Source organism: Solanum lycopersicum, chromosome 4, assembly GCF_036512215.1.
Source record: "Solanum lycopersicum chromosome 4, SLM_r2.1".
Lineage (NCBI taxonomy): Eukaryota > Viridiplantae > Streptophyta > Magnoliopsida > Solanales > Solanaceae > Solanum > Solanum lycopersicum.
Window position 1 is genome coordinate 64,177,820 of NC_090803.1, and position 22,175 is coordinate 64,199,994.

General features: G+C 31.1%; 3 protein-coding genes across 5 annotated transcripts; 2 read left to right on the forward strand and 1 right to left on the reverse strand.

Moving 5' to 3' along the window:
• Nucleotides 1-56: 56 nt before the first annotated feature.
• On the reverse strand, nucleotides 57-3,576 carry SQO1 (squalene monooxygenase). The gene is made up of 8 exons (NM_001366062.1): nucleotides 3,138-3,576; nucleotides 2,707-2,818; nucleotides 2,408-2,582; nucleotides 2,003-2,171; nucleotides 1,495-1,713; nucleotides 1,118-1,393; nucleotides 448-726; nucleotides 57-360 (listed from the first exon to the last, which is right to left on the reverse strand). The coding sequence occupies exons 1-8, from the start codon at nucleotides 3,369-3,371 to the stop codon at nucleotides 262-264; spliced, it is 1,563 nt and encodes a 520-aa protein (NP_001352991.1). The 5' UTR covers nucleotides 3,372-3,576; the 3' UTR covers nucleotides 57-261.
• Nucleotides 3,577-11,603: 8,027 nt separating this feature from the next.
• LOC101250596 (uncharacterized) lies at nucleotides 11,604-15,999 on the forward strand. 2 transcript variants are annotated; one of them, XM_004238014.5, is made up of 5 exons: nucleotides 11,604-13,290; nucleotides 13,775-13,970; nucleotides 14,083-14,169; nucleotides 15,452-15,615; nucleotides 15,728-15,999. In XM_004238014.5, exons 1-4 carry the CDS (start codon nucleotides 13,076-13,078, stop codon nucleotides 15,596-15,598), a joined length of 645 nt encoding a protein of 214 aa, XP_004238062.2. In that variant the 5' UTR covers nucleotides 11,604-13,075; the 3' UTR covers nucleotides 15,599-15,615; nucleotides 15,728-15,999. The 2 variants fall into 2 exon arrangements, with proteins under 2 accessions (XP_004238062.2, XP_010320288.2); XM_010321986.4 differs by having other exon boundaries at nucleotides 15,452-15,838.
• A 751-nt stretch (nucleotides 16,000-16,750) lies between these two features.
• LOC101250885 (amino acid transporter AVT6A) lies at nucleotides 16,751-21,724 on the forward strand. 2 transcript variants are annotated; one of them, XM_004238015.5, is made up of 6 exons: nucleotides 16,751-17,291; nucleotides 17,531-17,683; nucleotides 19,789-19,992; nucleotides 20,748-21,213; nucleotides 21,302-21,460; nucleotides 21,552-21,724. In XM_004238015.5, the coding sequence occupies exons 1-5, from the start codon at nucleotides 16,892-16,894 to the stop codon at nucleotides 21,432-21,434; spliced, it is 1,356 nt and encodes a 451-aa protein (XP_004238063.2). In that variant the 5' UTR covers nucleotides 16,751-16,891; the 3' UTR covers nucleotides 21,435-21,460; nucleotides 21,552-21,724. The 2 variants fall into 2 exon arrangements, with proteins under 2 accessions (XP_004238063.2, XP_010320289.2); XM_010321987.4 differs by having other exon boundaries at nucleotides 21,302-21,724.
• The last annotated feature ends 451 nt before the right edge of the window (nucleotides 21,725-22,175 follow it).

A 22,175-nucleotide genomic window follows, 5' to 3' on the forward strand; every position in this document is an offset into this window, starting at 1 on the left:
GAGAACACAAGAAGAAAAGGTAAAAAGGAGAAAAAAATGAATGTACAGAGAAGAGATAAGGTATACTTTTACAACTTATATTTACTTTGCAGTTAATAGTGTAATCAATCATGGGAACAAAGGAAAAAGATTACAAGGGAAGACTAGAAACCAAAAATTGTGCAACAGTTGGACTAAACTCTTGAAACTCACAACCAGAATACTGATGGAGGTGGTACAATGGCATAGCCTTATTCTGTTTATAGCAGTTACAACCTCACTTCAGGAGGGCTTCCTGTAATATGCGGGAACAGTAGCAGGGAAGAACATCTGTCTGACCCCTTCTGCCTTGATGATAGGGAAAATGATTGCAGATGCACTCTGCATTTGAATCAACATGAAATTGTCAAAATACAAGAACACGAGTAAGATTGTAAATACTTGAGCAAAAGCAAGATTGACACCTACCGATATTAGCCGGGCTCCAATCCATATACGTTTCGGTGATGGGAAAGGAAGCAGCAAGCGGCCAACACCAAAGATAGCCACAGCAAAGAAATGACAAACGAGACTTAATGGACGAGGGTTTAAGCCAGAAAGCAAAGATACTGGTCCTTCTGAGAATACTCCACCGAGGCTCAAATAATCAAAGCATGCTTCACGCATCTCCTTCCTAGCTTGATCAGGTGAAGCACAAAATACCTTATACAAGGCACCAGCCAATGTATTGATGGTGGAGGCCACAGGCTGCAGATAAATATGCGAGCAGAACAAGTCAATATCTATAAAGGTAATAATATTCTAGTTAAGTCTGAAAGTGCTGCAGGAGAATTGAGTCATCCTCTTTTGCTCTCCCTTTTTTTTTTTATGTAGAAGGCAAATTATAGGAGAATTGAGTGAGTTCAAAAAGTCCTAAAACATCGTAATGAACCAAGCCTTTTTACATTACATTGTTATTGGTAGATTGATAGCTGGTGAAATCATCAAAGGAATGTCAGTTTTGTGGTTCCAGATCCTTAATTACTCACTAGTCAACATAGAGTTTTTACTTCACTAAGGATTCTCAAAGTAGAAAATGTGGTGCTTACAGCAACCAAATATGTTGCTTATGCAAGGAAGGATTTCAAAAGATTTTTACCTTACGCAAGGTGTAAAATGACTCCAGATATCTGCAAAGAGTAGATGCATCATTCAAATCACGAAGAGGTTTGAGAAGATCACGCAATACAACGATATCAGATAATGCTACAGTCATTCCTCCACCAGTCAAGGGGTGGCGCATGTTGAATGCATCACCCATGAGAAGAGCACCAGGAGTAGGATGAGGAGCAGCTGGCATGCTTCGGTTGGGCATTGTCCTGATGTTTCCTTTATCAATTGCAGCAATGAATGCATCTTTTATCTCAGGAGGGACCTGGAACAACCACACAAACATCTCATTGAACATAATAAGTATGTATACTACTATAATGACATGGTATGTCATTCAGGATAACTTTTTCAACAATTCTTTACCTGGGGAGCAACTACACTTTTCAAATATTTGGCCATTTCACCATTCGAAATAGAAGGCACTTTTTGACCAGGTACATCAACCAGACAGCGGACTTCAGTACTGCTTATGGGATAGAACAAGATAGGTGACGGATCAGCCAAAATGACATGTCCGTGATTTTCATGTGGAAGCTGACAGTTCTCCAGGACCAGACCAACAAAACAAGAAGGGACTTCTACCTGTGCAATGTTACATGTCATTCTGAGTGTTGAGAGAAACATAAGGAGGGGACAACAAAGTTGATGTTCATTTAAAGATATTTGTTCATTCAAACAACTTCGGTACACTAATTCTTATTGTCTCACACAGTAAGTAAAAAAGCAAAAGATGATATACAGTAAGTAAAAGCAAACGATTTCACAGACGAGCTTTTTAAACAAAAGATCCTTCTCAGAAAAAAATTAATCACCCAGTATCATCCTTCTTATCTTAACAAAAATCAAGAGAAATATAGATAAGCGCCCTTACCTTTGGATCACAGAGGGTACGTCGCAGATTCGAGAAACAACCATCACATACTACAGTTAATGGTGCATATGCTTTCAACTCTTCACCGGATTTAGTCTTGTACTGAACACCTCTAATGATCCCCTTTTCTTCAAGCAGAGACGTAACAGTGCCTTGCTCGAGTTTGACACTGTTAAAAAATCAAAGCCGATATGCATTTAGTCAATCAAAGCAGAGATAATTCAACAGGAAACTATTTCAATCAATCAACTAAGCTTCCATCCAAACTAGTAAGACTCGACAATATGAATCCTCACTATAAGATCAAACAGGAAATTATTTGAAGATCAAATACTTCATAACATATAAGAGAAAGAGAGAAATAGATCTGCCAAGGGAAAAAGAAAAAATAGTAAGAAGGAATACTTGGGAAGAGCTGCAGCTTTCTCTCGCATTCTTTGAATGAAACGCCCATTGTGGAAGCTCCTTCCAGAAACATCAGAGTGAAATTTCTCCAGGGGATAAGAAAGACGTGTACTCTTTCCATCCTTGAAAAGGGCATACCCAAAAACGCGTTGAGCATCAATTTTCTCAACACAATCTGCAGCAGACACAAATACAAACATGAGAAATGCGAAAAACAGACAGACTAACATCCTTTTTTTTCTCTTCAAGAGAGTAAATTAACCAGAATTGACACAAATCACATCATTTAGGAACTTTACCTTCCAATCCCAACTCCTGCAATTTGAGATAACCACCCGGTTGTAGGAGTTCTCCAACAATTCGATCAGGCTCCGTCAAATCTCTTTCAATTACTTTTACACGACGCCCCTCCTGTAGTCCCAAATGTATAATCATAAATCTCACAACAAAGAACTTTTTTTATAGAGAATTATCAACAAAGAACTCCAATAAAATTATTTGCAGCGACACCAAACGCTTTCATCATCAATGCATCTTTCATTTCTATGATTTCATCAAATTAACAATCAAGTTCAAGTCTTCAATGAACAATAACCACATCAACTTATCAACCTAATTACTTCTCACTAAACAAATACAGTTTCCTCACATATGTACATAAAAAAAATAGTTAAAGGACCAAAGTTGAACAATAACTTTTAAAAAAGGATTACAAAGATAGAAACAACACCTTGCCAAGAGTGTGAGCAAGAGCAGCACCGGCAACACCGGCACCGACGATGATGATATCAACGTCTTCGTTTCCATCCTTTGATCTGGACTCTCCATTATACAGCGTAGTTGTAGTGGTGCTAGTTGCCGAGCCATCATTTTTACTTTTGTTACGACCAATGAAAAAACAGAAAACTGCAACGAACCCCAACACCACTACAAGAAGAGATCCGAAGAGACCTAAATCCACCATTGTCGCCGGCGACAATGCAGAAAAAGGACGGGAGACGGGAACGGAGCAAGAGAAACGACGACGTTGCTTCTCTAACAATGCCCGTGAATCTCTATATATCTAAAAATGAAAATAGAAAGAGTAGTATTATTAGGCTGTATCTGATGAATGCTTTGCTGTCAATACAGAGAGATTTCTAGACACAAAGCACACTTTTTTACGAATTAAACAGAACAAGCCACATATACTAAATTTTATAGTCTCAACGTCAAATTATTCAGCTTTTTTAATTAAAGATCTCAAATTTAAATAATAAAGTGAGAAAACTTTTATCAGAACTAATATTTTATTAAGCTTAGTTAAAAATAGTTTATGGTTTTAATAGGCCAATAGATTTTATTCAGAGTATTTAGATTAATAAAAAATTATTAAATATGAAAAATAATAAAAATTTAAAATTTATAAAATTTAAATTCTAACTTCACGTTTCGGGTCTCCTATCATTACTGCGTACCCGCCTAAACCCATTGAAGTGTACATCTAGGATGGTGTTTGCCTAATTGGGTTAGTCTTGAATAATTAAATAATCGAACTTGAGCTTTTTTCAATTGAGTAATCATATCAATTTTGAAAGTGCGTTTTTTGATGGGAGAATGAAAGATAGAATTCGTTGAAGTTTTAATTAGATAGTATTTTTTTATATCTATGATATTTGAATTGATTTTTATGCGTTAATTTTTGTTATCTTTGTTAGTAATAAGTATGGAATAACTCTGTCCATCAAAACTAATACAAATGAAAAGCTTAGGAACATTTTTAAAATGCTTTCAACTCAAAAACCATATTTTAAATCCAAAATAATTATTTTTTTAATTTTGGAATTTGAATTTTTTTTTCAATAATTAAATAAATTTTACGACCAAATAGATTCTGCCAAAAAAATCAACGAAGTGCTCGTAATATCTACGACCAAATAGGTCTTTAATGAAAGTTATATTTACTAAACTAACTTTAGCAATAATATTTTGAAACTTTAAATTTAATTAGTATTAGTAATTTCATATCAAGGATAATATAAAAAAATTGTAATAGAACCAAGCTATTTTTAATATATGAATCAAATAAAATAAAGAAATACTAATTTAATATCAAGGATAATATAAAAAAAAATTGTAATAGAACCAAGCTATTTTTAATATTTGAATCAAATAAAATGAAAGAGAACAATATTATTTTAACCAAGCAATTAAGGTGTTATTTGGATTTGGACCTAAGTATAATTAGTCATGTTATTAGAGTAAAATATTAGGTTGGACTTGTCAGAGTAATCAAGCGGAAACTTTACACGAGACAGGTAATCTAAGAAATATTAATTAAAAGGACTCTGGCACGTATTTATTTTATTATTAGTATTATTATTTTTGGTTCTGTTTTTTTAGTTTTATTTTACTTTTAAATTAATTTTTAAAATATTTTAAATCTAAAAATTATCACATTACATGTTTAAAATCATAAGATTGAAGAACTATAAATTTTATCAATTTTTTAATTCTTTAAACTCTTATCAAGTTAAAAGCAGACAAGTAAATTGAAACAAATGAGTATTCAACTATAATATAGTCCTTCATTAATATTAATATCAACATTTTTGTTCTAAATATTTATTCTTTTTTATAATTGAATTATTTCAAATTACCAGGTGTTCGGAAAAATCACAAAATAATTATTTGGTTTTATTAGGCAAATATTTATGTCTTTATATTTTGCTTCTTGATTAGTTGAACTGGCATTACAATAAAATGTATAGAATCATCATAACTTTGTAATTGTTTATTAAGATTTGCACTTCTTTTTTGACCATAGAAAAAAATCACGACAAAAGATTGGTACTTTAGCAATTAATTTTAAAAATGTTGGTGGGAATAGAGTTATAGAAATAGATGCATAGGAAATAATTAAATGCTACTCCTCTCGTTGAAAATAAATGGTGTTTTTATTTTTTAAATCTTGTTTTAAGAGGTATTCTATATAAATTATAATGATAATTTTTCTAAAAGGAATTAATTTAAATAAAGAAAGTTTTACCTAATAGAAAACTTATCACTTAAACTTTTTCAAATAGGTTAGTAAAAATACATTAACTTTCTAAAATGAGTACTCACACAGTTCAATATTACTTATTTACATTACTAAATTACTTGATACGATACATAAATTGAAAGCGTATAAAAAGAAATCAAATGGTAAATTAATGAAGATACTATTTTTGTTTATATTTCTTGAAAGATAAAAAAAATAAACAAGTAATATAGCAATATTTATTATTTTTTCTATTTAAATTTGGTTGTTCAAAATTTTAAAAATAAAATAATTGTTTTATAGCTTAAATAATAGATGCATAAAATAATATCTATGTTTATGACCAAAAAAAATATTAATTGAGGGGCAGAAATATCATCAATTATAGATGTTTTTTACCTGTGTAGAAATTTATTCAAATTTATAAGTAAGAGTCTGTTTGGATTAATTTTTAATTTATTTTTATTATTTTAATTTTAATATAAGTGTTTATAAATATTTCTTAACTTATTCAAACATTAAAATTATTTAAAAACTATTTTAATTTTAAAAATATTTAAATTAAGTCAATTTAAACAGACAGTAACTATAAATGATAGGTCAATAACCAAAAAATTATTTTTTCTAATAAGTCATTTTTCAAAGAGGTCTCTAAATTTGTGACGTGGGTTTTCTTCCTCTACCCATTCCAAAGGAAGAATTGACCACATAAAAAAAATCACTATAATTTATATTAGAATTTCATTAATTTGAGATAAAAAAAACTCTTTAGTAAATGTAATTTTATATAGGAGGAAATTTAATTTGATAATTTTAATTAAAAATAAAAAATATTTATTTCTATATTACAATTCTTATTGATAACATCACAATAAACAATTATTACTCATACGAATTAAAGTGAGTATTCTTTTTATTATTACTTTCACTATCTTGATTTATATAATATAAAATTTAATTTAAATTAAAATTTAAAAAAGAAAAAAGTCTTCTGAATTATTAAAATATGAAACTATCATTTCATTGAGATTAGAGATCTATTTATGACTTACGTGTTATCTAATTAATAAGAGGAATTAATACTACTATGTTATGCACTCCATAAAGTTCTAAATACCGTCTTCGTATCTTTTTTTTTCTTTAATAAATAAATACTGGAGATATGTTTAGAATAATAAAAGAATTAGTTGGAAGTTGGAAAAATTTATTTAGGCACGTGTGGCCTAAATTACTTTGTCTTGTTGTTATGCTTGATGCCAATTAAAATGATTCCAATAATTCATCATCTTGTAAGTCTTGGCATGACACAAATTTGAGCGGATCAAAATAAACGATGTAATTGAATTATATCATTTATTTTGACTTTTTTTTGTTTGTTCACGAAAATATATGTATAAATATATGACATAAAAAGTGAAAATAATAATTTAAATCTGAAAATATAATATTATTTCAAGTTATTTGGCTACTTTATAACATCAATTGATCTCTCGCTTAGTTATACATTTTGAGATTTCACTAAATATGTTATTGGTAATAGATCATCAAATAAAAATTGTTTATGAAATGTGGTGGTTGACTAAAGAGGTGGCGTTTGCCTAATTGGAGTTAGGCTTGAATCAATTTAGTAATTAAGGTGTAATTGGATTTGGTTCTAATATTGTTTATAATGGTCATGTGATCGATGTCTTTTTGGAATAATAATAATGGTACATAAGTAGTTGAAAAATTAATTAATCTCATGTTCATTTATTAACATAACAAATATTTTTATTAAAAATGACACATAAAAATGATCGAAAGAAATAATTCGTCAAATTATAAATTTATCATCAAAGACGATTGAATATGAGATAAACGGTAGCTATATAATTAAAAAAAAAAAATTAACCCTACATAAATCTTTCTTTTTTGTTGTCTAGCTCTGTCGTGATCCAAAGCTAATTCATATATATATATATATATATATATATATATATATATATATATATATATATATATAGTAGATGAAATTTTGGAGGTCGGACAACCATAATTTAATCAGCCAAAATTTCGGTAGGTATGATACATTTTTCTTGTACGTATAATTCATTTTTTTTGGACGGGGGGGGGGGGGGGGGTTCATCCAGTGTTCGGAGCTCATATTAGAAATTCGATTAAATACGAATCGCACATTGCACAGTGCTTGAATCTAAAATCTCTAATTAAAGGTGAAGCACTCCCACCAGTGCACCACAACCCATGTTGATAGCAGAATTCACTTCTTTTTTTTTGTTCTACTAATTTTCCTTAGGTTAAATCCAACTACAATAAAACTTTAGGCTAAATCCAACTATAATAAAAAGTCTTCAGTCAACGTAATTAGATCATCCAATTAAAAAAAGTGTAATAGGTCATTTGGTACATGTGGTAAGGATACTATGGGATAAAATATAAAATTAATTACCTTATAGTTGATTTTATTTTTTTTAAAATGAATTTTCTGGATTCAAAAATTCATTTTATTGATTGAAATTTGATTTAAGCTATTAGCTAATTTTAAAATTATTTTATTTCACTATTTATACTAACATGGTAAAATTATCATTTCATATAAAAGAAATAAAACAAATTAATAGCATGAAATGTACAATTTATGAAATATCCTATCAAATTATTTTCATTTACTTTTGACCAAACCAAAATTCATGGTCACGAATTTGGCACTTACACAATTGTTCCCAAAACCATTTATGATAATAGTGGGCTGAAATAATTGGATCCTCCATCTTTAACCTTATTTTTTTTTAATTTGACCTTGAGAATCACAAAAATCATGGTATTAGGGATCTTCTATTTATGTTTAATTTGATAGATTTCTTAAAAATGTTTGGGAAATGAATATTAATTGATAATAAGATATGAAATGGTAAATAATCTTTTAATTTTAACAAATTAAACAAGTACAAAAAATATATATATTTAATATAATGAACAATCAGAACGAGTGAAACATACCACCATAGAAAAAAACCTCAATTTAATACTTTCTCCATTTTAAATTACGATATTTTCGCTTAAATACACCACTTAAGAAAATTACTCCTCCTCATATATAAATGTACTTCTACCACCTTATTTTAAATAAATATTTTGAAAGATTTAGTTATTTATTAGTATTTTTGTTATGCAAAAATTTCTTTATCTAGAAAAAGGATTAGACCGAAAGAATATCATGTGATTATGTGAAATACTATTTTATTTTAAAATAAATATCAATGATCTTAAAACAAAGGGAGTATTTATTCAACCCCCCCCCCCCCCTCCTCTGTGGGCACTGGGCAGTATGTTTACTGAGAAATATAAATAGCTGAAAACCAAATATACCTAACTTCTGCACAAATTATTTAAAGCAAATCAGATCTTGCATATTAAAAGTCATATCAAATATCTAAGATTTTTTTTTAAGGGAAGTTTTTTTGGGAGGCAGCTTTTAAAATGCAAATACGTGTAGTATTTTTTTATAATAATATTAACTTTTAGGTTCCGTTAACATATTTTCACTATAATTAAAAAAAAATTTAACGGCATTAAATATTAACACTAATAAAAATTGCAAAAGTCTTTACTGGCATTAATTAAGTGCCATTAGATTCAATTTCGCTAAAGGCTTTAGGGACATATAGAAAGAGTGACAATTGTCGCTAAAAACACATATTTAACGATAATTAAGAATTAAATACCGTTAATAATCATTTTTGTTATAGTGATTTTAACATGTTATAAAAAATAGTCTTCAATGATGAAATGATATTTTTACTCTACTATAAAATGCATATAACTTTAACGATAAAAAGCTAATTAAATTAAATAGTGAGAATGTAATTTTGATGGTAAGAATCATCTTGTAGTGACAAAAACTTACTATCAACTATAAAATAAATAAATTTTTATATAATTTATGCATAATCATTTTTTCTTTTTTGACGAAATGTAATTTATAAATGACAAAATCATTTATCATCAATAATCTAATTTGTCGTAGGTAAATTTGAAGGACAATAATCAATATGTTCATGATTATGTTAAATAATATTTATTTTAGATCAAAATAAAAAGATAAAAAATCATTAATTAACTAGATGGAGTAATTAATTTTAATCACAAGAGAAGTACTCACATGGGTGAAAATTGAGCATCTTAAGTCAAAAGGGAAAAGTTGGTAAACCAAGGATTGATTAACTTAATTTGCACGGAATGCGCCATCAAACATGCTTCACGTAATTAAAAAAAATCGTTAAATATTTAAAGCTCTAATTCTCAAAATATCAAATATACTTTAATTTTCTAAGAGCTTAAAAAAATTGGTGATTATCATCATATACTTTAAATAAAGAAGAAAAAACTACTAATGATTTAATGCATACTTGTGATTACAACAAAAGTGTGATGTTCAACTATAATATGAACCAGATGTTCATAAGCTATGTGTGAAACTATTTTTTTATTACATATACAACCAGGGACAAATTTATAGGTAACTAAAAATAGGTCACATGAATTCATTTTTGTAAACTTAGATAGTTTATGTACATTTTTTTAAAAAAATTAATATAATATTATCTGTTGACGTTCTTCTTACAACAAGGTCAAATAACGCACTTGATTAAATGTTAAGTTATTAATTCAAAGAACTCAGGATCATTTCCCACATATTACATTACTATTTTATTAATGGTCTACCATATTGTAGAAATTTTAAATATGCCTATGTAATCTACCCCCGATCTTACATTATATTATATTGAATTTATTTTTGAGATTATGTTTGTTATTTTTCAAAAGCATTAATTAATTTGCTCCAAATATTTTAAAAAATAACCTCAAGGCTATATATTCAAAGGGTACATATCTTTTTTTATTTTATGAGAAAAAAAAGAACACAAAAAGAAAAAAAAAATCAAAATTTGCACAACAAAATAGAGACAACTAAATCAAAACAATGGCCTAAAAATAGGGCCAATTGCGTAAAATGTAAATCAACCCATTGTATATACCTATAGTAGAGTACATCGTCTTTAATATGAAATGAATTAAAGAATAAACATAACAAACTAATGTGAAGAAAAATGCCTATTTTTGCATATATATATATATATATAAAAGTCCTTATCGAAGATGTATATATGAAAGTAGTTGTCACGTTTGTACTTAATCGTAACAATAATAAAATATAATAGTACTCTATATATATTCAAGACAGCCACATATTTAAATCACGAGATACATATGATATGTGCAAGAGTCCGAGGTGCTAGATCATTATTAGCCTGCCTTTTGGGACGGAATCAATAATTTTTATTAAGATCATATATTTATAGTAAACATGAATTATGAGAATTTATAAATTTTAAATCAATATAATTTTATTTTAGGTGATACTTTTCATTTTTTAAGAGTCAAATAATTTAACTTTAATCGGACATTTACGCATATAATTTTCAATTTTTTTGAAATGAAATTTATATTTTTGTAAACTATGTAAAGAGTACTATAAGTCATAATAATTGATAATTCAAAATGTTAAAAGGATCAATGACAAACTTACGGTCAAAGATATATTTATTTGAATCATGAAATACAAAAAGTGTCACATAAAATAGAACGGAGGGAGTATTGATTTTTAGTTTTTGCTTCAGAAAATAATTGATTATATATTTATACTTTTATATCGTAATATTTGACAAGTTATATTTCGTGCCTTTGAAGAACTTATGCAGAGTGTCTTTTGCATTTTTTGACAATTCTTTAAATTTAGTCTTTTCCCGAATAATATGTTTAAAATAGCAAAATTATAGACATTTTTGCACCATACTACTACTATCTAAATATTTTAAATTTAAGATGATAAGATTCATAAATATTTTTACTTATAAAATTTTATGTTAAATTAAAAATAAATAAATAAATTAAAACGAAGAGAGTAACTTAGAATTCTATTGGTGTGTCGCCCTAAATTTTTATGTGATTCAAATTTACTTTGAAAATTCAATGCGAATTTCTAATACTTGTGGAGAAAAACACACTAGAACCTTTAAACATGAATGCGTTAAACATTTGGCCCTGAGCTCTTTGTCTTTGGTACATAAAAAAAATCCAAAAATTAATTTTATGAATTTGTCTAGTGGGTCTTTTTTTGTTTTTGTTTTATTTCTCTATCTTATTTACAATCCAACAAAAAAAAAATTAGTTTCAATCTGATTCATCATCATGTAAGCCTCTACGTACCATCGAGAATTTACACTTTATTATTTATCAAAAAATCATATTTTGGTTCTTTATAATAATTAAAAGACAACGACAATGTAAATTTATTTTATTTATGATAAATCAAGTTTATTTCTTCATCGGTCCCCAACTCTGCCCCTACTAATAGCAACAAAACTATACGTGGCATGGTGGATTAAATGAAATTGTCCATAAATTTAATAGTTTTGTTCAATAAAATAAAAGCTTACACCCACTAATAAACAAAATAAATAACTTTATTATATTGATAAGTAGATCATTCGATTATTAAATTAAGTCAAGTGACAAGCTAATAAAAAAAATATTAACAATTTACTAATTTTAAATAGTGAACAATATAGTAAAGAAACATAGAGAGACAAAAAATTATTTGATAATCACATAATTTGTTGTCTCTATTCATAGTGATATAATGTTATGTACGTTTTGTAATTACGCATATCTTGCTATTATGAACTTTTTTTCCCTAATAATAACAAAGAATGGGCTTTGGCCCAAACGAAGCATAGTGAAGAACGATCTATTTTCAGTTATGTGGGCTTCAACAGTGTTTGTCATTTTTAACAATTTTCTTGAATATAGGATGAGAAAATATTCTAGTTAAATTATCTAGATTGAGGTACATAGCAATTCAGGTTTATGAATTCTATTAGCATTTGATATTAATATATAATTATATTTGAGTTTACGATCATTTCTATTATATATATATAATCGATTACACACTCTATCTCTATTTTTATCGAGAAAAATATTATCAAAATGATAAATAAAATTGAAATAGCAAATAAAGACTCGAGCAACTGTTATCATAGAATAATTTTTATTTATTATTGCTAATATATGATAGAGTTTAAACCCGTCAATTCAAACATGATGAATCTCAATAAATGAGCTAGTCCTCTATCTCAAATAAAGGTGGTTTAAAAGCTTATTTAACCCCTTTCTTTTTATTCAAAGGCCATCAAAGTTGTTTAATTTTCAAATGATGCGTATTGAAACTCTATCATGACAATTTACTTAAGATAAAAAAGATTTTACACAGACATAATGTAAAAATAATTTTAAATATATAAGTGAGTATGTCTTACACACTATTGACAAGTTTTAAAACTGTACGCGTCTAAATTCAAAGAGAACGATATATCTAGTGAATTGAACTGCTAAAATGATATTAGAGTTACTCATGTGTCAAGCTCGAGAGAGCCATACCAGTGTTCAAACCTGAGATTTAAAAAAATCAATTTTTCAAAACCTAGTGGACTCTTTTGTATTTTCGAGTAACTAAAGTGTCACCACATAAATTTTCACATTTATTTTTAGAAAATGGCGCGATAGTTCCTCTTTATTCGCCGGCGATGGAGTTCAAATGCTCCGATTTAGAACAGTGGAAGGAGGCCTTATCTTCTTACGAAGCCAGTATAGAGTCACTTAACAAGCCTAATCTCGTCTCTCTCGATGATTTCTACCGGAATGAGCTTCCCGGCGTTCTCCGGCAACGAAACCCTAGTTACATCACAACTCCCGAACTCTCCAAGCTCATGCAATGGAAGCTTACAAGAGGCAAATGGAGGTTGCTACTTCTCTCTTCATCTAGCATTTGCCAAAATATATGTATTTACTTTTGATAATTGCTATGGTATATTGATTGAATAGTAATATTGTTATGTGTAAGTATTTCTAGTTTTATGCAACTTTTTTTTTTTGTAGTTAATTTGCTGTATTTTGAAGGTTTGACTACATAATATGTCACTCCTTTAAATTTGTTTGTCTGGTTTTCAAAGTATACTTTTTGAATCTGTGGTCTTATATTTAAAAATACGTTCAATGTACCTAAATACCTTATAATTCTATGATCTTAAACATGTCACGTAGAGAGTTAGAATTAAAGAGCTCTAATAAAGGAAAAAGATGGAAAGTAAGACAAGTAAGTTGAGATGGAGTGAGTATATTTAGATGTGGTACTTAAGGCAATGAGAAAATTCCACATTACCGTTTTCAAAAAAAAAAAAAGGCTATGAGAAAATTCCAAGTATCATATGATAATTATCATTCAGGCCTAGGTTGTTGGATTTTGTATCATCACTGGACGATGCTGTTGTGAGATCTGCTTCGGAGAAGGCATTTCAGTCTCTACCTGATATCTCAAAAGCTATTTCGGCACTCACTGTCTTGAAAGGCGTTGGTCCAGCTACTGCCTCTGCTGTTCTGGCTGCTTATGCACCGGATACTGCACCTTTTATGTCGGATGAAGTAAATTTGTCATGCCTTTTTGCTTTAGAAAACTCTATTTGATTCTCTGTAATATTTTGTTAATTGAAGTGTACTAAAATGTTTGATTTATGTGAAAATGCTGTTTTGATAGGCAATGGTTGCAGCAATTGGTAACTCAAAAGACTATACTTTGAAACAGTATCTAGTTTTAGTGGACAAATTGCAGGCAAAATCCAAGGTTAGCTAGACTTTTTCTCTATGTTTTAGGTAGAATGATGCTTTCATCTGGGTTTTGCTTGCCTTTTTTTTTTTTTGAGAATGAGATCATCAAATTGCTCTAACTGGAACTACTTTCCTTTGATTCATTTGGAATGCGTGACAGAGGGACTAAATTTTGGTGTAATGTAGAGCACAGTGTACAACAAGTTCCTCCATTACAAATAAGCACATCTCTTTTTGTCATCTAAATGACTGCCTGATTGTGAACCACACAGTATTCCTCAAATTTCTGTGTTGCAGGAAACCTTTTTGTAGTCTTTCTGACTCTAGCTTCCATCTGAAAATTTGGTTGATCAAAGATGCTTTTTCTTCCTAGTTTTAGAAGTTCATTTGATTAGCTATGACGGTAATGCTTATGCATGGATATCAGCTCATCATTGTACTGTTTTCATAGTTGTACGTCATTTAGTATGGAGTTTTCTGCTTTCACAATGTATATGTATCTCATCATTCAGTTTCTGATTTATCCCTTAAATTTCACTCAAGACCACCTCTTTTTGGTGTTCACTCAAGACCAAATCCCGGAGGATAGAAATTAATAATCTGCTCTTTGTAGACTTTGTTTAAATGCATGCGATGTTCAGATGAAGCCGCTTGTTACTCTTCTGTTCAGTCACCAGGATATCAAAGAATGCTAAAAAAACCTCCCCTCTCCTATGTTTCATGGCTCATGGTCATGCCTCAGACATCCTTCCCTTTGGATGAAGAAAACCATAAAAGGAGGTCTGTCTACGCTGGTGGGGGAAAGAAGTCATTATGAATTTGTGATCATAGGTTTGGCTTCAATACAGATAAAAAAATGATTCTCTGGCAAGTTGCCAGGTAAGCTTTGCGTCGGACCTGATGACATGGTGAAGAATGAAGGAGACAATATTCTGATGACCTGAAGTAATTTTATGGTGTTGTGGAGTTGAACTGATTTTCGTATGCTGATTGATTCCACAAGTTTCGATATCAATAATACTTTGAAGTAAAAATATGTATAACTAAGACCTTACTACCTAAGCCATAAATTTTAGGTTAGATTTAGAGTTTGTATATTTTGAGAGAAAATGTCTCAAGACTAAAACATAGGCTCTTTTATACAATAATACGTAGCTTTTCCGTGAACCAAATCAAAAGCTTTGTAGTGTTTGTAAGTCGTTTGAACTTTTATGCTGAACCCATGGTACTTTGTTTATTATTGCCTCTGAAGTGGAGGACCTATCTCATTTCATGTTCCTTTGGCAATTGCTTAATAGGAATTATCAGCAAAAGAAGACTCTTTTACTCCATCAGACGTTGAACGGGCACTGTGGAGTTCTGTTGTGGGTGCCAAATCAGGTGGATTGTCACAAGAGCCTAAGGAAGTCAACTCAAAGCGGAAGTCCAAGAGGAAGCGTGCATAGTGACTATGATGATTTCGGTCAGTAAGTTCAAATCTGTTTTTGTTTGTAAGGATTTTAAACTGCTTGTATATATTGCTAATGTAAACCCTTAAAACAAGCACTTACTAGTTGTGTTTCATGTGTGTTTAGGCATACAATCAATGTCAATAGCACTACTATGAGCTATCCATCCTATCGACTGATTATAACTCTGTTGAAATTGAAAATCAAGTAACTCGGACAACTGATTTCTCTTTGTAATCTATAAGCTACTAGTGTAGAAACATTCTACCCTAGCGGTATGATTTTATTGAATATAAGTAGTGCAGTGTCAGGATTATAATTCTATCGAAAAAGTGAGTATAATTGAGATTTGTGTGAAATTGGAAAGCAGATATGCAACGTCTTTATTGCTTGGTTTAGCTGGCATTCTTGAAAAAGTAATGGGGAAAGTGAGTTACTCATGTGACAACTGAGGACTCATGTTTTCCTATATACTCAATAAATAAAGGAAAATATCATTTGTTTATGTTTGATTAATGTAATTGTTTGAAGGAATGATAAAAGTTGTGATTATTGTGACGGATAGATCATGAGTATGAATAGTCATATCTAGTGCACATACGAAACAATTCATACAATAAATACATATAAACATTAATTAATTGACATAAAAGTTGCTAAGAAGAGATTTTTTTTTTTCAACAGAAAAGCAAAAAATATAAATAGCATGGAATACGGAACTTTTATTTCAAAACAATTAAATGAATGCACTCCATCGTAATGTTCAATGTTTCCAATTCATCACAGTACCTGCAAAAAGTCCAAGAGAGGAAACAGTCTAAATTCGTAGAAATTACAAAGTTAAAAGATTTATTGCTTTATTTTAATATAATATTTAAAATTTAGATAATTTATTTTTCAACTAATCATCTGTTTTGAAGTTGAAATTTAAAAATTAAAATTTCAACGTTTTATCTCAAAATTCATGATCATACACTGATTACTATCCAACAACACATTATAAATTTAGATTTATCACTTATCATATGATTTTGAACACTGTGCCAATTCTTTTTCGAACTACGCAGAATACTTTATTAATCGAGCTGACTTTTATTTATTTTCGAAAGTTTCAACACTTCTTATTAATAATACTGAGCTGGTACCAAGAAGGCGAACAAGACGAGGCCCAAGAAATTATTCAGGGCCCGCTAGATTACGTGTCAGTATCTCATTGGTGTAATCCATAAATAAAGCGCTGTCCCGCGTAAATTTCATGTAACCCCCTGTATTTCCCCCAAATTTACCAGAATGACTTACTCCGACCGGAAACACCGTCGGAGCTATAAAACCGCCCCTCTTCTGCCTCAAAAGGATGATGCTTTCAGTCACTCCGAGGCCGGATTCGATGGAGCTTCCTTTTCCGGAGCCGTCTTCAACCTGTCAACTACAATTGTCGGCGCCGGAATCATGGCTCTTCCGGCTACGCTCAAGCAACTTGGTGCAATTCCAGGTCTTATCGTTATCATACTTGCTGCTATACTGACAGAAAAGTCGATTGAGATGTTACTGAGGTTCACCAGAGCTTCCAAATGCTCCTCCTACTCTGGCCTCGCTGGCGATGCGTTCGGTGGCTTTGGTCGTACATTGCTGCAAGCTTGTGTCGTGATCAACAATCTCGGGACCCTTGTTGTCTACATGATCATCATCGGTACTCTCTCTGGTTTCTTTTTGATCACTTTTTAATGTGTTTTTTTAAAAAATACATTTTTATCTTTTAGTCGACTCTTTAATCTCTTCAATTTCAACTTTGCGTGACATGTTTAAGATCACGAGATTAAATGACATTTTGGTTCCCAGAGTGTTATCTCCATTTTGTGACCAGTTGCTAAATGTAGTAGCTCTGGAGTTATCTGTGTAGGCTAATGAAAGTGGTCTGTTTGATTGCAGGAGATGTTTTGTCTGGGACTTCATCAGATGGGGTGCATTATTCGGGTGTCACGGAAGAATGGTTTGGCCAACATTGGTGGAATTCGCGCTCCAACTTACTGCTTCTTACAACGCTCCTTGTTTTTGCTCCTCTTATTTCATTCAAGCGTGTTGGTGATTATTCGTACTAACTCATCTCTTCTTCCCAATGTTTCATAGTGTTATTCTCGTTTTATATCCTTACTATGAACTGTGACACGGATACTTGAAAAAAAAAAGGAAAGTAGTTTGATGTGCTGAACTTGCAAAGATGGAAATGAACTGTATCTGTAGTCACAAATATGGAATCTTTCTCTGCATTTGATGATTGTTATCTTCGAAATGTTTACATTTTATAGCTAATACCAAGTTAAACTGTTACCCTTGGAATTTCTGGAGTTCTCTATAATGCTGATATAACATAGCTAATCCCACTGTGAATCAACATGACACTACTAATTTACTCTTCATGCTAGTACTATCCCTGTTTCTCCCCACTTTCTTTCCCAAACAAACTTGTTCCGCATCCCAAAGTTTCCATGTATGTTTACGTTCCATTTATACATATGTCAAGTAAAACGGATTTGTGTATCTGGATTGGTATTTATTGGGTATTACTCGTAATGGTGTTTCCTCTTGAAAATATTTATAGCACACATTTGATACTGAATACCAATGAGACACCTTTAGCAATCAAAATGAAATTGGTTATAGAGTATCAGGTGTTATTTTATGCGTGTCCAACACATTCTAATGATACCACACTCTCCATTTAAAAAGTTGTTTGTCCATCTACAATATGACTAGATTATAAAATGAAATATTTGCTTAGCATTTGTTGGATCAATTTATTTATTTTTGAATGGTAAGAGAGTAGAAGAGGATGAACTTGTGAAGCGTAAATTGAGGCTCTTAAAACTTTCATAGTATTTAAAATTACAAATGCCTTCGGCGTAAGGTTAGTAGACAACAATTAGAAATAACCCTAATCTTACCTCATCAAAAAGTATAAGAAAAAAGAAACAACCCAAACTGTAAAAACAGGACAAGCATTTTAAGACAAAGAGAGTTCTGCTTAGGTTTTAATAATCATTTAACATAAATGAGCTGATCCTTACTGTATAAGAATTTGAACTGAGATACTTGCTGCTTTTCATTAGCGGCTCTTCTATCAGTCTATGACTACTTCCTGAAATTAAGGAAAGAAGTACAATTTATAGTACTAGAGTCAGATAAATTCAAAATAAGACGCGAAAACACCCGATCCCATTCCGACCGATGGTATCCAGGAAAATGTCATGTCAAAGGATCTGCAATATGAAGTAGCAATACTTTGAAGTTACGAAGATATGATAACGGACTGACTTTTTATTTAGATCCAAATTTTGTTGTAAATTCTGACAGAATAGAGGAGTTTTATTTTCTCCTGATAGAATTATGGTTATAAGTTAACAAAAAGTAGTGGGTCACATGGAATGGAAGTAGGGAGTAAGTTTCTATATCATGAATTTTGACAAATTAATTACAAATAGGTTCTCCTTTTTGATAAAGGCATTTCTCCTCTTTTTTTCATTCATGAAAAGATGTGTTAACGGATAAACTCTAATATGAGTTGAAGGATTTAGTTCCAATCTGTGAGTGTATTGGTTGTGAAATTCATCTTTAAGTTGATTATGGATGTGTGTATTACCTAAATGTGACTTCATGAGAATCAACAAATATGTTGTGGTAAAAATGATTTTAAGGGATATTTAGGGTGAGATATTACCTCATAGTGGAACATGCCAATTATGTATATGAGGTTAAGGGCTGTTGATGTGATGTGGTGGTTAACCGAATTATGACAATATGAAGTAGAAGGGCATCTTGTGTTTGGTTACACTTTAGCCAAGTTAGAACCATTTAAAGTACAATAATTTTGTGAAATTTTCAATGTACAATCTCTTCCACTATGCCCAGGTTCATAAGGTTATTAACTTATTATTGCATAATCACGCAGTCTAAATTCTTATGATGTGACATCACCTTAAATGAAGGAGGTGGTTCTCCTTGTCTATGGGATGAAACTCGGATTGTATTGCATGTAGTGTACAGTTTCTTATCGAAATCAGCCAGCAACACGATATTATTACACCTTCATTATATTTGTTTTCCTACTTTTCAGATGGTATACTTGCCTGTGAAGGCACTATCTGCAGTCAGTCACTAATATGGATTACTTTTTTTATTGTATTGGGCAGATTCATTGAGATACACATCAGCTTTGTCAGTCGCTTTGGCTGTTGTATTTGTGGTGATCACTGCTGGAATAGTCATTGTTAAGGTCATTAATGGAAGCATTGGGATGCCCCGCTTACTGCCTAAACTTATTGATCAAGCGTCTTTCTGGAAGCTTTTCACAACTGTTCCAGTACTTGTTACTGCCTATATTTGCCATCACAATAGTAAGTTCTAGCTGTTCATTACTTACACAGTATTGTGTCAAAGAATATCGTTAGTAACAACCCCCTCTGTGATTAAGCAGATAGATAATGCAATTTTCCTTTTTAATGTGATCTTAATACCCAAATCAAGCTGAGGACGTTTCCTCAAAGGCTTTTTGGTATACATGCTTTAGGCAACAAGTCTCCTTGTATCCAAGGGAAACCAAGAGATCTGAGTAGTGTCTAAATTTTCTTTGTCACATATTTTCCCCAAGTGTCTAATCTACATTTTAGTGAGCAGCTCTTTCGAGAGCTTCAAGTCATGCATGTCTATCCGGGTTTGTTGAGGACATGTAGGTGTTCCTCTATGTGCTTCTCTTGTCAACAAAATTTTCTTGTTTGTTTTTTAAAGAAGAGTGTATCCAAATCTTTTAAATACGCTGAGAGCTTCCAAAAGTCCGTCGTTCTCATGCTGGCAACATTCTGCTTCCCAAGTTCATGATTCTGAAAGATCAAATCTTTACTCATGAACCTAGACATAGTATTTCACAAAATTATTATATTTTACGCAGTTATAAGTTGGGATGGATCACCAGATGTACTTGTACTTCATCTTGTCATAATTTGATTTACCACCAAATACACACTTGCCCTAAATCTCACCTCCTAGACATGGTTTTATCCTACTTGTCAGTCTTGATAAATGCTCAATGAGTGACCAGAAATTACTTGTAAAAAGTACAAAAACTCTAATATTTGTTTGATGAGTATTGCAGTACATCCAATAGAGAATGAGCTAAGAGATGGCAGCCAGATGAAGTCAATAGTCCGTACTTCAATTGTGTTATGCTTAACTGTATATATAGCAACCAGCTTTTTCGGATTCCTTCTCTTTGGTGATCATACCTTGGATGATGTACTTGCCAACTTTGATGGTGAACTCGGAATTCCTTATGGCTCATTACTTAATGATGTGGTGCGAGTGAGCTATGTGATCCACTTGATGCTCGTTTTCCCAATTGTCTTCTTTTCCCTTCGCCTCAATATGGATGGCCTCTTTTTCCCATATGCAATTCCTATTGCCTATGATAATCGCAGATTCTTTTCAGTCACAGCAGCTCTCATCTGTCTCATATTTTTGGGAGCAAATTGTGTACCTAGCATCTGGGATGCCTTCCAGTTTACTGGCGCCACGGCTACTGTCTCTGTTGGTTTCATTTTTCCAGCTGCTATTGTCCTTAGGTGAGTACCATCTTCCCTTTTCAACTACTTATTTGTAATCATCCTCACATACTCAGAGTTCATTCTCCACGTCTGTGTCATTCATCAGGGATACACATGGAATTGCAACCAAGAGGGACAGGCTAGTGTCATCAGTCATGATATTGTTAGCTGTTTCCTCAAGTAGTGTGGCAATCTGCAGTGACATTTACAGCATTTTCAATATTGGAGTTGAAGCTTAGAAGAGCGCCATAGAGTTTGGTTTCGGGTAAGTTAACTGATTCTTTGGTTTCTGATTGATGGTGCCAAGTTAATTCCAAAGAGAATATCACTGGAAAATACATGGGAACATAATGCAGGAATCGGTCTATGTTCTGTACAGCACAGAAAAATTGTAATCTACAAAATGGCTTGAACATTAGAGCGTTTGTATCAACGTCTTGCCAACTTTTCTTGATACAACTTTCACATAGTTGTAATTTTCATTTAAAGATATGGAAAATCTCAGCAGCTAACTTATTTACTCAGTTAAGTTCAATTTTTTTGTGCTAAAAAGATTTTTAAAAATGTAAACTGCAAAATGTTTGTGGAGATCAGCATAATAATCTAAGGAGGGTATTAGCTAAAATCAAGATAAAAATATACCAAAAGGATGCCATATTCCATACAGAATATGATATCATCTACCTTGGTTATAGTTTTACAAGCGTAATCCTAAGATCACTTTGTTTTGAACTGAACGACCCTGAATATAGATCGTACAACAGCAAAAAAGAAGTGGTACTTATATAGATCTTAACAACCCATTCACAAAAGCTAATAAATTTTGATTCATGACGTTCAATTATAGGAGTCATTCATCTCGCAAGAAAATTGATGAAATAGTATATGAAAGGAAAGAACATACATATGATATTCATCGATCTAGAGAAAACGTACATCAGCCTTGAGCCCCTTTTTATTTGTCTTGGTGATGGATATAT

Excerpts from the sequence above, each read along its gene's own strand:
- LOC101250885 (XM_010321987.4), top strand. The coding sequence starts at position 16,892 with ATGACTTACTCCGACCGGAAACACCGTCGGAGCTATAAAACCGCCCCT. Across the intron at positions 17,292-17,530 it reads TGTCTACATGATCATCATCG|GAGATGTTTTGTCTGGGACT; the intron begins GTACTCTCTCTG and ends GTTTGATTGCAG. Across the intron at positions 21,214-21,301 it reads CCAGCTGCTATTGTCCTTAG|GGATACACATGGAATTGCAA; the intron begins GTGAGTACCATC and ends GTCATTCATCAG.
- SQO1 (NM_001366062.1), bottom strand. The coding sequence starts at position 3,371 with ATGGTGGATTTAGGTCTCTTCGGATCTCTTCTTGTAGTGGTGTTGGGG. Across the intron at positions 1,714-2,002 it reads GTACCCTCTGTGATCCAAAG|GTAGAAGTCCCTTCTTGTTT; the intron begins GTAAGGGCGCTT and ends AACATTGCACAG. Across the intron at positions 1,394-1,494 it reads AAAGTGTAGTTGCTCCCCAG|GTCCCTCCTGAGATAAAAGA; the intron begins GTAAAGAATTGT and ends TGGTTGTTCCAG.
- LOC101250596 (XM_004238014.5), top strand. The coding sequence starts at position 13,076 with ATGGAGTTCAAATGCTCCGATTTAGAACAGTGGAAGGAGGCCTTATCT. Across the intron at positions 13,291-13,774 it reads CTTACAAGAGGCAAATGGAG|GCCTAGGTTGTTGGATTTTG; the intron begins GTTGCTACTTCT and ends ATTATCATTCAG. Across the intron at positions 13,971-14,082 it reads CACCTTTTATGTCGGATGAA|GCAATGGTTGCAGCAATTGG; the intron begins GTAAATTTGTCA and ends CTGTTTTGATAG.